General features: G+C 41.1%; 1 protein-coding gene across 2 annotated transcripts in view; it reads right to left on the bottom strand.

Annotated features, from left to right (window-relative positions):
- Positions 1–13836, bottom strand: part of mast2 (microtubule associated serine/threonine kinase 2) — a 464493-nt gene that overhangs the window by 232792 nt on the left and 217865 nt on the right. For both annotated transcript variants that reach the window (XM_067990160.1, XM_067990162.1), the window contains one exon: positions 1179–1210. In XM_067990160.1, coding sequence (XP_067846261.1) covers positions 1179–1210 — 32 coding nt within the window. The remainder of the gene's footprint in view (positions 1–1178; positions 1211–13836) is intronic.

Raw genomic sequence — 13836 nt, 5'->3', positions numbered from 1 at the left:
GAGGGGCGGGAATTACCCAAGTGAAATAGGTGGGACCTTCATTTAAATATTAAAATGTAAGCCAGGATGCCCTGCATGCCACTTCTAAATGTTAACGCATTCTCCATTCATAACTAAATCCACATAAAATGGGCATCCAGAGTTGCTAGGTAAAGGCATGTATACAGAAGTTCATTTAAAAGCACAGCAATCACAGGGTAAGGGTACTTCAGGTATTTCTCGATCATTTTGCTTTATTTTTGTTACTTTTTTTCTGCTGGCACTTCAGTTACCACGAGCTTTTGTACCAGCTGTTGCACTGGCTCGTTTCTTGGCCATCAGTACCATGAATGCTACCAGTTAGTTTCTAAAGGGAATCCCCTCTCTGTATATTTTGCAGGAAGAACAGAAGGACCAGAGGGTTTCCAAGCAGGTCACACTGCATCAGAGATGTCTTGCGTCCACCCGCCAGTACCTGCATCTACAGAGGTGCGCATACCTTGCTTTGGGAAAGTATAAGTTCCTGTAGACACTCCTATTCCCAAAGCAAGCCAGGACAGGACACTAGATGGCACAAAGAAGATACGTGAATGCCTGATTTACTTCAATGCTGAATGCTTCCTCAGAAGCACCCTAATCACAGTATGTCATGCTTTCAGTTGCAATGCATGAAAGTAGTCATACCAGGATGATCAACAGGCAGCATAGTCTGACTGATTATACCTGCCAAAATGCTATCAACCATATGTGCAGGTACTGTCACGCCCACCTGGCAACATCCATCCTCAGTACTGTCTTCAGAAACTGAGAGAAAACAATGTTTGGCATCAAAGGGAACTTCTTGGAACCAGCTTTCGCATGGAGGACATGTGGGGATTCCACTTGAGGTCAGAGGAGATAGTGAGATCAAAAACATGGATGGATTTAGAAGGAGTAAAGCCAGTATGGGAAACGGAAAAATATCACACCAATTCAGTAGGGGGTGGGGGGCAAGAGTAGAGGGTACTTTACTCTGCAACAAACTACTTCACTTGGCCTGGTAGTTTTTCATACATACCCTGGGAGCCTGAAATGGAAAGTGCTTTATTTGCAGCACTAACAAACCTCACCTCGAGTGCAAAATGCACAAAAAAAAGCTTTAAAACAAACATCAACATACCACAGCCTCGAGATTCTGGATATAATTAATGCATACTTACAAACTTCCTTTTCTGGGCAAGCTTAATTCTTTCTGTAAAAAAAAACAGAAGAATGCAAATTATTGCAACAAATAATTGTATTATTCAGCATTCTGTTTCAATACAATTTAATTTTAAAAATTGAGACATCTATAAATTTCAGGTGCTGACCTAGTAGAATCAATGACAACATTTTGGCATTCTGTGAGCTTAAAGTACAATCCTGTCATTCTCTTGGATGACAAATCGTTTGTGATCAGCTGTAGGAATATAGATGGTTAATGGATCCCATTTTAAAATATAGTATAAACCATTTACATGCAAATTTTATAACAGCAAGCACACAGAAATGAGAAAGGCCATTTAAACTTGTCCAGATGGTTTTGTGGGGCTATGATTTGAATCTGAGCAGACCATTTTATCTCCTTCCTGCTTCAACACCAACCCCAGATCACTCTCTTCACTGCTGAATTAGGCATCGCACAAATTCACATCTAAGTGTGGTTACTTATCACAATTTCTATACACACCCATGTGCCCTGCTTTCTTTTCCAGCAAATAGATGGTTTGAAGTCCCATAAAGTTACAGCTACGTCTGCAAGCAATCCCCGACTTACCCTATAGAGCAGGCATCCACAAAATAAATTCATTAAATCACAGCAAGAGAAAATTAATTGAAATTGAACAAATGATCTAAATCAGTTCTCATCAAATATAACATCTTGCCCTCTCCCAGAAAGAAAACACACTGGGGAAGCAGGAGTTTTAAATTCATTTTAAAAAGGAAAGTGAAGAGGAAAATAAAAGTAAATGGTGCTATTTTTAAGAAACATTCCTATCCCTATTTAAAATGCTTCAAAATCGACCATTAGTGCTGTTTAATCTATTTGTATTTTCTGGAAAGACTTGTCGCACTCTGGATATTTTACTGTAGGCAACAAGAACTCTCACAATAATCCCTTTATGGAAAATGAGCAATTTCCAGTATTATCAAACAGTGCCAAAGGAGAGCAAGCCTTTGATGTACTCAGTAGTCTTGCACATTACATCATTTCAGAGACGTACCACGAGGTGGCAGTAAGAACACAACCATGAATCGAACACGTCACAGTATCACAAGACAATAGAGCAGCAGGGACAGAACCAATATTTACATAATGTGATTTTCATTACTTTTTAAATTATTAACTAAAATAATCTCTTCATTCATATGTCCGTTTGCCATTTTCTAAAACTCGGTGATTGAATAAAAACACATTTTTTGCTCTGAAGATTGCAGAAAATAGGAGTGAAACATAAAGGGAAAAAGCACAATGTCAATTCACAACAGTGGATTGTGCCTAGTCCCAATTTTTAAATCAAGATATTCCAATTTAATGAGAACAGAATAAAAAGATTTTAATAACTTCCTTCACTAAAAGTATAGGGTTATACAGTAAAATAATGTCTTACCATTTTCCATGCATACCAATTTGCAAACTACGGATTCAGTTTAGTGCTGTGCTATCAATTTGGTACTGAATGTACATTAATGTACCAGTATAAATTCAGCAGCAACTCAATAGCACAACAGTCGCATTTCTTTGTCAACCACAGTGCTGCTCAGCGAAAAATACTTGGTGCAAATAACATGTAAACTTTAGCTTTTAATTAGGAAACACAGACCCTGAATTTTCTCAGACTTTCTGCCCTGCACCACTGTGTCCCCTCAGAAGGTTTTGTCTTGAGGTGGTTATTAAAACTGCTAGCTACTTGCTCTCAAGTGTGGTATACAATATGTTTCAAACATGAAGGGGACATCATTCCTGGTAACAGAAAATGTGTGAATATGTTTTGTGCGAGATTTATTTCAGTTTCATAGCCCCAGTTATTAAAACACAAAAGGGGAATGAAAGTTGGATAGTTTGTATTCTTCCTAAGAAAAAAAAAACAGTAAAACAAAAACCAGGGCAGAGATCCAGAGATCCCATTAAAATTTAGTCAAAAAATGCACTGCAGCATCTTGCCAAGGCTTCTCCTCCCAAACCCGCAACCTCTACCACCGAGAAGGACAAGGGCAGCAGGCTCATGGGAACACCACCGCCTGCATGTTCCCCTCCAAGTCACACACCATCCCGACTTGGAAACATATCGCCGTTCCTTCATTGTCGTTAGGTAGGGAGTTCCAGGATTTTGACCTAACGGCACCGTGGGAGTACCTTCACCGCACAGATTGCAGCGGTTCAAGAAGTTGGCTCACCATCACCTTCTCAAGGGCAATTAGGGATAGGCAATAAATGCTGGCCTTACCAGCGACACCACATCCCATGAATGAATAAAAAAAGGTACTCTTAAAATAACCCTTCCTTGTTGCAGTCTCAGTGATATCTATACAAGAACGTGTAATAATCCAGACCAATAAAGTCATAGATTACTGCCAATAATTTACACCAGTACTACTTGGTCCCTGCACTCAAACTGCAGGTAAAGTATTGAAAGTACTCAAACCCCTTTGCCTGAATGAGCATAAAAAGAGAAAAACTGAAATGCCTGTTGAGACGTCCCAGCATTATAAATTACAATTATATACCTAGATTAGTGAAAATGTAAATTACAGCTCGACTAAAGAGTATTCCATCATGCTCTGCCTAACTGCAGCAGAAAACTAAATCAAAAGGAAACCAAATTAAGCTGACGCATCACAAGAGACATTAGGCTTTTAATATGGTTTATGTTTCAACTGTTCTGTGAAGCACAACATATTTACCCTGGTACCAAACATGATGCATGATTATTATTTTATTTTCAAATTCATCATTATCATTATCAACTGAATCCTGAACATTTTAAGGCTCTACAGGTGACATTTTTCATCTATCTTGGAAGCAGAATGCCATTTAACAGCGGTTTGGCAGCTGTATATTTCAATGAAGTTCCCCAAATCTTGTTCTTGAAATGATACAACCTGCAGTCTACATTATTGTCTGTCAAATTTTGAGCATTCATAATCTGGATAACTGAGCACTTTAGCTGTCAATTCACATACATTATCTGCATTACATTAGGAACCTTCACAAGCACTCATTCTGAAGGTCAGTAATTCAATCCCTTAAATGCTTTCATCCATTAAGTGTGTTTAATCTTGGCTCGTGCATATACAGTATGTGTATTAATCAATACTTCACCCTGTCCCTATTCACTATTCCTTTGTAAATTTGCCTTCCAAGTATTACCAAAACAGGGCTGTTATACAATTTCATTGATGTGGGGTTTGTGGTTGCCAAAATAAATACACCTGGAAACAGATTAATTACACACTGATCATGAGTATATTATAGAAACACAAATAAATTTGAAGCTATAATTAACGAGTTTTGGCGTAGTACAGTCCAGGGAAAAAAGCCACTGCTTGCTAATATTAAAATGGAATCAACTACAACTTTTTGCAAAAACCTAAAGTGGATGCAAAGCGAAGAAGTATTAAAAAAATAAATTTATCTTGCAAGTTCAGCCACTTCTTGTGCTACTCAACAAGGATATGTCCTCACCAATTAAAATGGTTAACAACCACCAACTGAGCAAACTTCCAGCCAGATTTCATTTCACACACCTTTCAAGACTGTACGGTTGGATAATTTAAAACATCTGCTTACCTCATGAGACCAGGCTTATCAGTTCAACACATGGTATTGCATCACTGTACAGTTATCAACAACAAAAAGGCTGCTGTGCCATGCTTACAAGCCACTTCATAATTCTATACACGAAGCACCAACTTTTAAATTGCAAGTAAATATTAATATCGCAGCTCACTCGAGTCATTTGACTTTTAGGCATTTGCGGGTCTTGGCATTCTCGTTGATTTTCTTTTACCCATTTTTCTTTCTTGAGGTTTTACGTGAATGCTTTCCTTGTGATTACATTTTTAAAAGGGATCAGGTTTATTGTCGTCATGAATGTGGGAGTCGTTTGGATAACAGGAACACAACATTACCTCCATTCGTCTGGTGCACTTCATTTCATGCGAGATAATGGCTACATAGTGTGTTATGAGGCAGAAACTAACACACTGAGGAGTTCAGATGTCACATATGGGAGCATGAAACTCGAGTCCTTCACCAAAGTCATCAGACCCCCCCCCCCCCCCCCCAGAGGCGTTAATGCCTTCAAGCACAGTTTATTAAAATCATAATACATGCAATATTTTTAAAGTCACAGTGGATTAAATTTGCATGCAGAGGTATATAGCAATAGCATATAAAAACAAAGCAATGTATTTGGCACATAACTCTACGCCAGAGATAAGAAGCATCTTAACAGCTGAAGACTAGGAAATCTAGCAACTTATATGGATTGCAGCCTAAAGCTTTTCAAGTTTCTAACTGCTGTACTTCGTTGCAATACTTCAGCTGGGGGAGGCTTGGTGAATCTTAAGGAAGCACTGTGAATTAAAGAGGTGTGATTATTTTTGCTGCTACATACAGAACACTTTCTATTGTGAAGTATTAACATTACATGAACCAATTTCTGTGATGGGACTAAACAAAGACAAGAGGGAGCAGGAAACCATGATGCAAAAGCTAGTTAACAGAATAAATGACTCATTAAACCCTTCACTGCCATACATTTTCAGGATAACTGCAGAATGATTCTATCCAAATTAAGCAACATTACCATTTTAATGTCATACACAAAAAGACTTTGTCACTATAGACAATGTTATTACAGAATTGTATTCCATTTTCAACTTACAATTTTAAAGTGTATTATAGGGAATAACAGCCATTAAAATAGAGCTGTGATTGATCTGGGTCAAAATTCAAAAGCAGATCCATATGAACTTATGATTGCATACAATGGCAATCCAAGTATCCTGCAAGAGGCCTGTGTTAATTAACCAGCATCTTTTGTTTGTTGAATTTTTTTTGGAAGAAATTTGGACTCACTATTTGCACCTGGGATCAAACTCATTAGACTTGCACTGCAAAATGACACATTGCTTCGGAGTATATCTTAAAACCACCATTTTGAGTATAGATTTGCAATAGGTCAGACAATGTGACATTAAAAACAAACAGCAAAGCTCTCTTGATGGCTCAGGACATTAATGCACGGTGTAGTACTGGATTATACAGGCCAGAAATGTCCCAGCTTTGATGCATGTTCTGTGTCAATTCAGTTGATCTCAATGGCAGTGGTGGAAGAAACAAACAAGTCAGGGTTTCCAATCCTAATTGCTATCTGCTGATCCCCACTGGAAAGGAAATGTGTGTGAATGCAAGGTAATTGACAGGATCAGACTCAGCAGTGATTCCTTGGTGATAGAATTGCCCACCAAGATTCAAATTCCATCCTCATAGATTAAAAAAGATCACTTGGGAGAGAAACACCTTCGTCTGTGGTACTGAGCATGAGGAGAACAAAGTTTGCACTGGGGTATGTAATTATTCAGTGTAGAGAAACATCTGTACTTTCATTGGATGAAACAGAAATTATTTTTGGTAATTATGTGTTAGAGTGAGTGCTGACTTATGGAAATGGATTGGTATTCTATAGAATTAGTGATAAGGTTTGACACTTACTGCCGTTATAGCGCATTGCTGAAGTTCTTTGTGGCCTTGAAAATTGTTACAATAAACTTTTATAGTAAGAGAAGTTTCACTATATCAGGAGCCAGCAGTTCTGTACTGTAAGTGAGCTAATTCTATGGGAGTACATTATTAAGAGGATTCATTTTCTATACTCCACGTATAAAAATCTTGTGTCAGCCATGTGTCTGTAGGACATGAAAAAATTTAAGATATGCTTAAAGTATTATGTATTCTGATTGGTTCTTCCTTTCTGCCGAATTACATAAAGTTTTAAGAATATGTTTCACACATTTCACACTGCAGCAACGCACCAAGGCTTCTTCGACAGCACCTCCCAAACCCGCAACCTCTACCACCTGGAAGGACAAGAGCAGCAGGCACATGGGAACAACACCACCTGCACGTTCCCCTCCAAGTCACACACCATCCTGACTTGGAAATATATCGCCCTTCCTTCATCATCGCTGGGTCAAAATCCTGGAACGCCCTACCTAACGGCACTGTGGGAGAACCTTCACCACACGGACTGCAGCGATTCAAGGCGGCTCACCACCACCTTTTCAAGGGCAATTAGGGATGAGCAATAAATGCCGGCCTTGCCAGTGGCGCCCACATCCCACAAATGAATAAAAAAAACACTTCAAAGTGTCAAACTTTATACATGGTATGCTGTTCTTTCCTGATCTGGAGCTAGAAATTTACAGGCATCTTTCAATCTGATTGACTTCTGAGGCCAAACTTCGATTGACCTCAGGCTGTGCTTCCTTACAAGTCTTAAAAGGGCCAGGTCAGCTTAAACACAGCTCCAAGCAGAATAATACAACTTACCACGAGCAACCCCACAGCCGATCCACTAGTTCCTTAAAAAATAAATCTGGGAACTGGGCGGTGCAGCAGAATAGACTCAGGCCTTTCACCTCTGGGAACCAGGATTCAAATCTAGCCCACAATGTTAGGATGAAAGTCTCCTCTGTCTGCTGGATCCGAGTGCACATGGGCCTTCAGCACAAAACTGTTGTTAGTTTTGACACTGATTGTCAACCTTACTTAAGGACGAAAAACACCTGACTTAATAAATAACAAAAAATGTTGCATTGGTGCAATAAAGTGGTATTCTTGAGAGGTTGGGGCACCTGGCTATGCTATATCTGATCTGGGAGTGCTTGAAGGTGACGTACGAGGGCTGGGTTCATCTTTACACAGCGGTATCGTGGCATGGCGGGAACTCCACCTGCTAATCCAACACTGCCATGACCCCGACCCCGACCCATTTTCTTGGGTTAAGGCTGTTTATTTCTACAGAGTAGGCTCCCAGCTGGAATTCTGCTACCAAAAGAGAAAATATAATGAAGAATAGTCAGAACGGATTTCAAAAGGGGAGGTCATGCTTGACCGAGCATATTGAATTCTTCAAAGAAGTAACAAAAAGAGTAGACAAGAGTAATGCAGTGGATGTGTGATGTGGTGTATGTTGGTAGGAGGAATAAGGAAGCTACCTACTCCTTGAAAAATAAGAGTCTAAATGGGCTAAAGGCGCAAAGGGATCTTGAAGTACAGATACAAAAACCATTAAAAGTAGCAACACAGGTTAACAAAGCCATGAAAAATGCAAACAAAGCACTGGGGTTCATTTCTAGAGGAATAGAATTCAAAAGCAGAGAAGTTATGTTAAGCTTTTTTAGAACCTTGGTTAGACCACACTAATCTCCATATTATAAAAAGGATGTAGAAACACTGGAGAAAGTGCAAAAAAGATTTACAAGGATGATACCAGAACTGAATGGGTTCAACTATCAGGAATGACTGAACAAGCGAGGGCTCTCTTCCCCAGAAAGAGAACTGAGAGATGACCTGACAGAGGGCTTCAAAATTATGAAGGGGTTCGATAGGGTAAACATTGAGAAAATGTTTCCACTTGTGGAGGAGTCCAAAGCAAGGGACCATAAATGTAAGATAGTCACTAATAAATCCAATAAGGAATTAAGGAGAAACTTTTTTTTACTCAGAAAGCGGTGAGGATGTGGAATTCACGACCATATGGGTTGGTTGAGGTGAATAGCATTGGTGCATTTAAGGGGAAGCTAGATAAGTAGCTAGAAGAGAAAGGAATAGAAGGATATTTTGATAGAATGAAATGAAGTAACTGTCTGTGTCCTTGAGCTTTCCTCATGTTCCTCTACAAGCACTTGCAGTTTTCACCTAGGCCTTGGGTCCAAATATTTTTAGGGCCTCTGCGTAATCGCGAGACATCCCGCTTCCAGCTCCCGTGAGATCCAGTGTTTTTGACTTCTTTATACTGCTTGCAGTTTTTACATGCCCCCAGCCCCAAATAATTTTTTCAGATCAATGTCTACCCAGTCAGAGGGCTTTTTTGTTTTGATTCAAGAACAGCAGCAGAATTTCTGTCCTTGGTGACTTAATTTATCCCACTCAAACATGTGAGTGTACGTGTTCACTGAAAATTATGTTGCACCATAGTCTGTAGCTGTTTCAGCCATGTGTTCCTTTTTTTTTCAAAAAGCTTTTTCCTTCTTAGATTTGCAACAATGGATCCAAACCCTGGATGTTGCCGCTCCCAGTACCAGCCCCAATTCATTAACCTCGCTGATCTGGATAATGGCCTCAAGCCTTGAACTTCACTGCTCCAGGCCTCTTGGTTGCTTCTGGCACTGTAGCCATTCCTGGTCTGCTGCAGCAGAGCACAGCCCAGGCCAGGCCCTGTGTTCCACTTCTGACTGCGGTGGACTCTGGGCCTGTTCACCACTCCTGTTTTTGATCCATTTTAATGCTTCCAAGCACCCCTCCCCAAGTGCTTATTGCTGTTCCCTCCCACACTCGTGTTCATTGACACCCTTTCGGCAGTTCTCAGTGGTTCTCAGCAACCCTCCCCGATCACCCGTACCTACCTGTGTTCACAGGGTTCCCGCCTAAATACTTTGAGAATTTACGCACCTCCCATTCCCTTCAACTGTTCCGAGGTATCAAACCACTGACACTGCACTCCATTCCAATCCAGGCCTACCCACTCTGTCTAATCCCTCTCATATATCAAACCTAGGTTTTAGCCCCACACTCTCCCCCACCTGAACCCCTAACCCACCCGCACCCCAGTTTCTCTCTCTCACATGTGTTACACTTGCCTCTGGACAGCCTGTCCTCACGCGATCCCTGTAAACATCTCCAACATGTTGGTTGATACCTTCTTGTGTCCCTCTTACTGGACATGGAAATGCCTACATTAGTCAGAGAGCATGCTTGAAAGCCATATGGAGATTTGGAGAGATAGAAAATAATGAGGGAAGAGAGAAGAGACTTGCAAGACTGAGTGTGAGTGTGTGAGAAAGAGAAAAGGAAAAAATAATGGAAGATAAAACAAAGACAGAGAAAGAAATAATGAAAGAACTAGAAGATGGAAAAGTAGAAGGTGGGAATGAAGAAAACAATTATAGAAAAGAGACAAACCTTTTCCAAGAACAAGATAGGAGATAGCAACTAACAGTTGAGTACAAAAAAAAAATCACTATCTCAGCTTGATTAAAAAAAACAGATGTAAGGAATCTGACAACACCAGGTTACAACACCAGGTTATAACCTGGTGTTGTAACCTGGTGTTGTCAGATTCCTTACATTTGTCCACCCCAGTCCATCACCGGCATCTCCACATCTTAAAAAAACAGAACATTGGCCTCCAATCCCCGCAATTAGAAAATTGCTTCTGGTTTCTAAATTTATTTATATTTTTATTCGGAGACTCTGCTGAGAAAGCCTGGGTACTAGTTTGTAGTTAATACATCTGCTTCAAGGCAACACTTAATGGCAGACTACAAATTCTAATGGACTGTGGTCAATGACTCTAATTTGTTCTTACACTAAGTTGTAAGTATTACATTTTATTTGCATAATGTTGACATGAATTGCACATTGAAATTAAAAGTATAGTTCTTTTTAAAAAGTGTATAGTTGTGGATTCTAAAGGGGATATTTAAAGGAATGGGTTATTTGTCCTGTCAGGACTTGTACAGTATTTGAGAAGGCTCACAAACCTGAACAATAAAAATTAAACCCTGTTGTCTGAACCAAATACAATTAAACGAGCAATGTTTCTTCATTACAGTAAACACAGTTCTCATGATGGTATCACTAAAAATTAAAAGAAAATTCAACAAGTCCCAACTTGTTACGATAATTTAATTCTATTAGAAACAGGGAAATACATGCAGTTTCTTTCACATTTCAAGCTGGGCAGATGGACCTTTAAACTTTACTTTCCACGAAAGATATCCAGCCTCAACCAAAAAAATGCAAAAAAGTTTTCCATACAAATCTTAAACACCTCTTTTATTCCTACCAAAACTTAATGTAGCGCTGGTGGGAAAATAAAACTAATCACAAAATAATTTCACTTTAGTCTGTTGCGATAACTAATTCCGATTCACAATCTATTAAGTTATGCAAAACAAACATGCAAATTCCATGAATAAAAACCTTAAATCTTAATTCTTCTTTTAAAACAGCAATGAAAAACCAACTCAAAGTGTTATGAAACTCAACTGATTCCATCCAATAACCAGTGCAACAACAAAGAAGTCCTGCTGCCAATGTGGGATGGGAATGCCAGTATTATCGAGGATGGGGGATTTTTCAGCAGCAAATTCAAGGGAAAGGAGAATTCTTTAAGACTCGCGGTGATTTCAGCAGTGAATCCAGTCCAACTTCTTACCTTATGATGGAGGGAAAATCATTGATGAAGCTGCTGAAGATGGTTAGGCTGAGAATATTTTCCTAAGGAACTCCTACAGCAATGCCCTGAACTTCTATGATTGGCCTAAAATAACCATGACAATCTTCCTTTTTGTCAGGTGTGACTTTAGCCATAGGAGGGCTTGCCTTCGACCTCACTGACATCTGTTTTGTGAGGGTTCCTTGGTGCCATACTTGATGGAATGCTGTCTTCATGTTGAGAACAGCTAGTCTCAGCTCTTCTCGGCATTCAGCACTTTTTCCATATATGGATTAAGGCTGTGATGAGGTCTGAAGCTGAGTGGTTCTGGCCAAAACCCGAACTGAGTGTGAGCGAGCAGTTTATTGGTGACTAGGTGTTGTTGGAGGGAGTCATCAACAATGCCATCAATCACTTTGCTGATGATTGGGAGGAAGCCAATTGGGCAATAATTGGCTGGGTTAGATTTATCCTGTTTTTTGTAGATAGGAATTGCTGGACCAATTCCCGATATTGTCGAGCAGAAGCCACGGTCATAGCTTAGCTCGGAATGCAGCTAGTTCTGGTGTGCAGGTCTTCAGCAACACATCTGGGATGTTGTCCTTGGTGTTCAGTGCACTCAGCCGCTTCTTAATGCTATGTGAAGTGAACCAAATAGGTTGCACAATGGCACCACCTATGGATGGTGGGGAGAGAGAGAGAGAGAGAGAGAGAGAGAGCGAGCGAGCGCACAAGAGAGCGAGCGCTGAGTGGGATTGCCCACTTGGCACTCTTGGCTGAAGAAATTTGCAAGCCTTGTCTCTTGTGCTTATGATGGGTCTCTTGCATAATTGTGAATGTTCATGGAGCCTCCTCCTCCAGTTGTCTGACTGTTTACCACCATTATCGACTGGGTATGGTCAGGATATAGAGCTCTGCTCTGATTTATTAACTGTGGGACCACTTAGCTCCGATCTGTAGATAGATAGGCAGATGAATGGCAATTACCATCTGGGATGGGAAGATATTTCGCTGGAAAGCAAGCAATCAACAGCCATGTCTGGTTATTCAGAGAGCCACTTTGCACTCTGATGCTGAACACATTTTCTATTCCCTGTGGGAGATGTGAGTGGAACAGCTGAAGACTGCAAAGGTTGCGAACCATTGTCCTGGGCAATTGAGCAGAGTGTGGAGAGATTGTGGGCGCTAAATTGGGCCGTGTAGCGCCCGTTATTTCGGCACTACACGGCCTCTCCAACATGCAAGATGGTGTCTTGGATGCATGACGTGCGCCAAAGGCCATCTTGGTATAGGAGTTTGCGCAGGCACAGATAACGAATGCTGGAATCATGTAGAGTAGGGAGAAAATGGCTTCAGTGTGCAACGCTGATTTAAAGTGACAGACATCATTTTGGGACAACACTCAACTCAACGCACAATCTTAACCCCGACCATCTGAACGTGTCTTAGAGTGCCTGGAAGACCCACCACCGGCACTATTTAAAAGGGACCATGCAGGATTTACAGGTTAGTGGCTGGATTATTGGCTCTGGCTGCCGAGACATTTGTAACTGTTTTTGGAGGTCTCCGAAACTTAAATACTACGACGCGGGGACATAGCCTAACATTTTGAGCCAGGACGTGCAGGAGTGAAGTTAGGAAATGCTTCTACACGCACAGGGTGGGAGACGTTTGGAATGCTCTTCTGCAGACGGCAGTTGATGCTAGCTCATTTGTGAATGTTAAATCTGAGATTGATAGATTTCTGCGAACCAAGGGTATGAAAGGATATGGGTGTATGGAGTTAGGTCAGAGGTCCGCCATGATCTCACTGAATGGTGGAACAGGCTCGAGGGGCTAAATGCCACTGCCACTTGCTACCTCTTGATATGCGCCACCTTCTCCTGCAAGAAAGCAGGTCGTGTGCCTGGGTGATGTGCCTATCATGGTTGAATAGTTGCCAGTGTGTGCAGCCTGTGAGTTGTGGGTGGGCGGCGGGAAACAGTGGTACTGTGTAAGGGCAAGAGCAAGCATCTGATTGGAAGAGTTGAGTACTGAAGGAAAGAGTCTATTGGTATGTGGGGGATGGGGGTGTAGTGTGGGGTGCAGTTGGCTTGAGACGCCACTTGACAGTTGACCTCACTCACCTTGACCACTCATGTCAAAACACTGAACTTCTTCCTGCACTGCATCCATGTCCATGATGCTGTGCGCCTGGCATTGACTTTGTCCCCCGCTGCCTCCCACTGCCTTTTGGGTATATGTCTGGAGGGCCTTTTGCCACCCTGCCACTCCCTGCGGATGTAGGATGTCCCTCCTTCTGTCCACCTCTTGCACCAAGGTCTCTGGTGCATCAGCAGAGAACCTTGGTGCACGCACTCTCGCAGGCCTGGTACCAACTCAGATCGGC

Source organism: Heptranchias perlo, chromosome 9 (genome assembly GCF_035084215.1).
Source record: "Heptranchias perlo isolate sHepPer1 chromosome 9, sHepPer1.hap1, whole genome shotgun sequence".
NCBI lineage: Eukaryota > Metazoa > Chordata > Chondrichthyes > Hexanchiformes > Hexanchidae > Heptranchias > Heptranchias perlo.
Note: the sequence above shows the minus strand (reverse complement) of the source record. Positions and strands in the feature narration are given on the sequence as shown.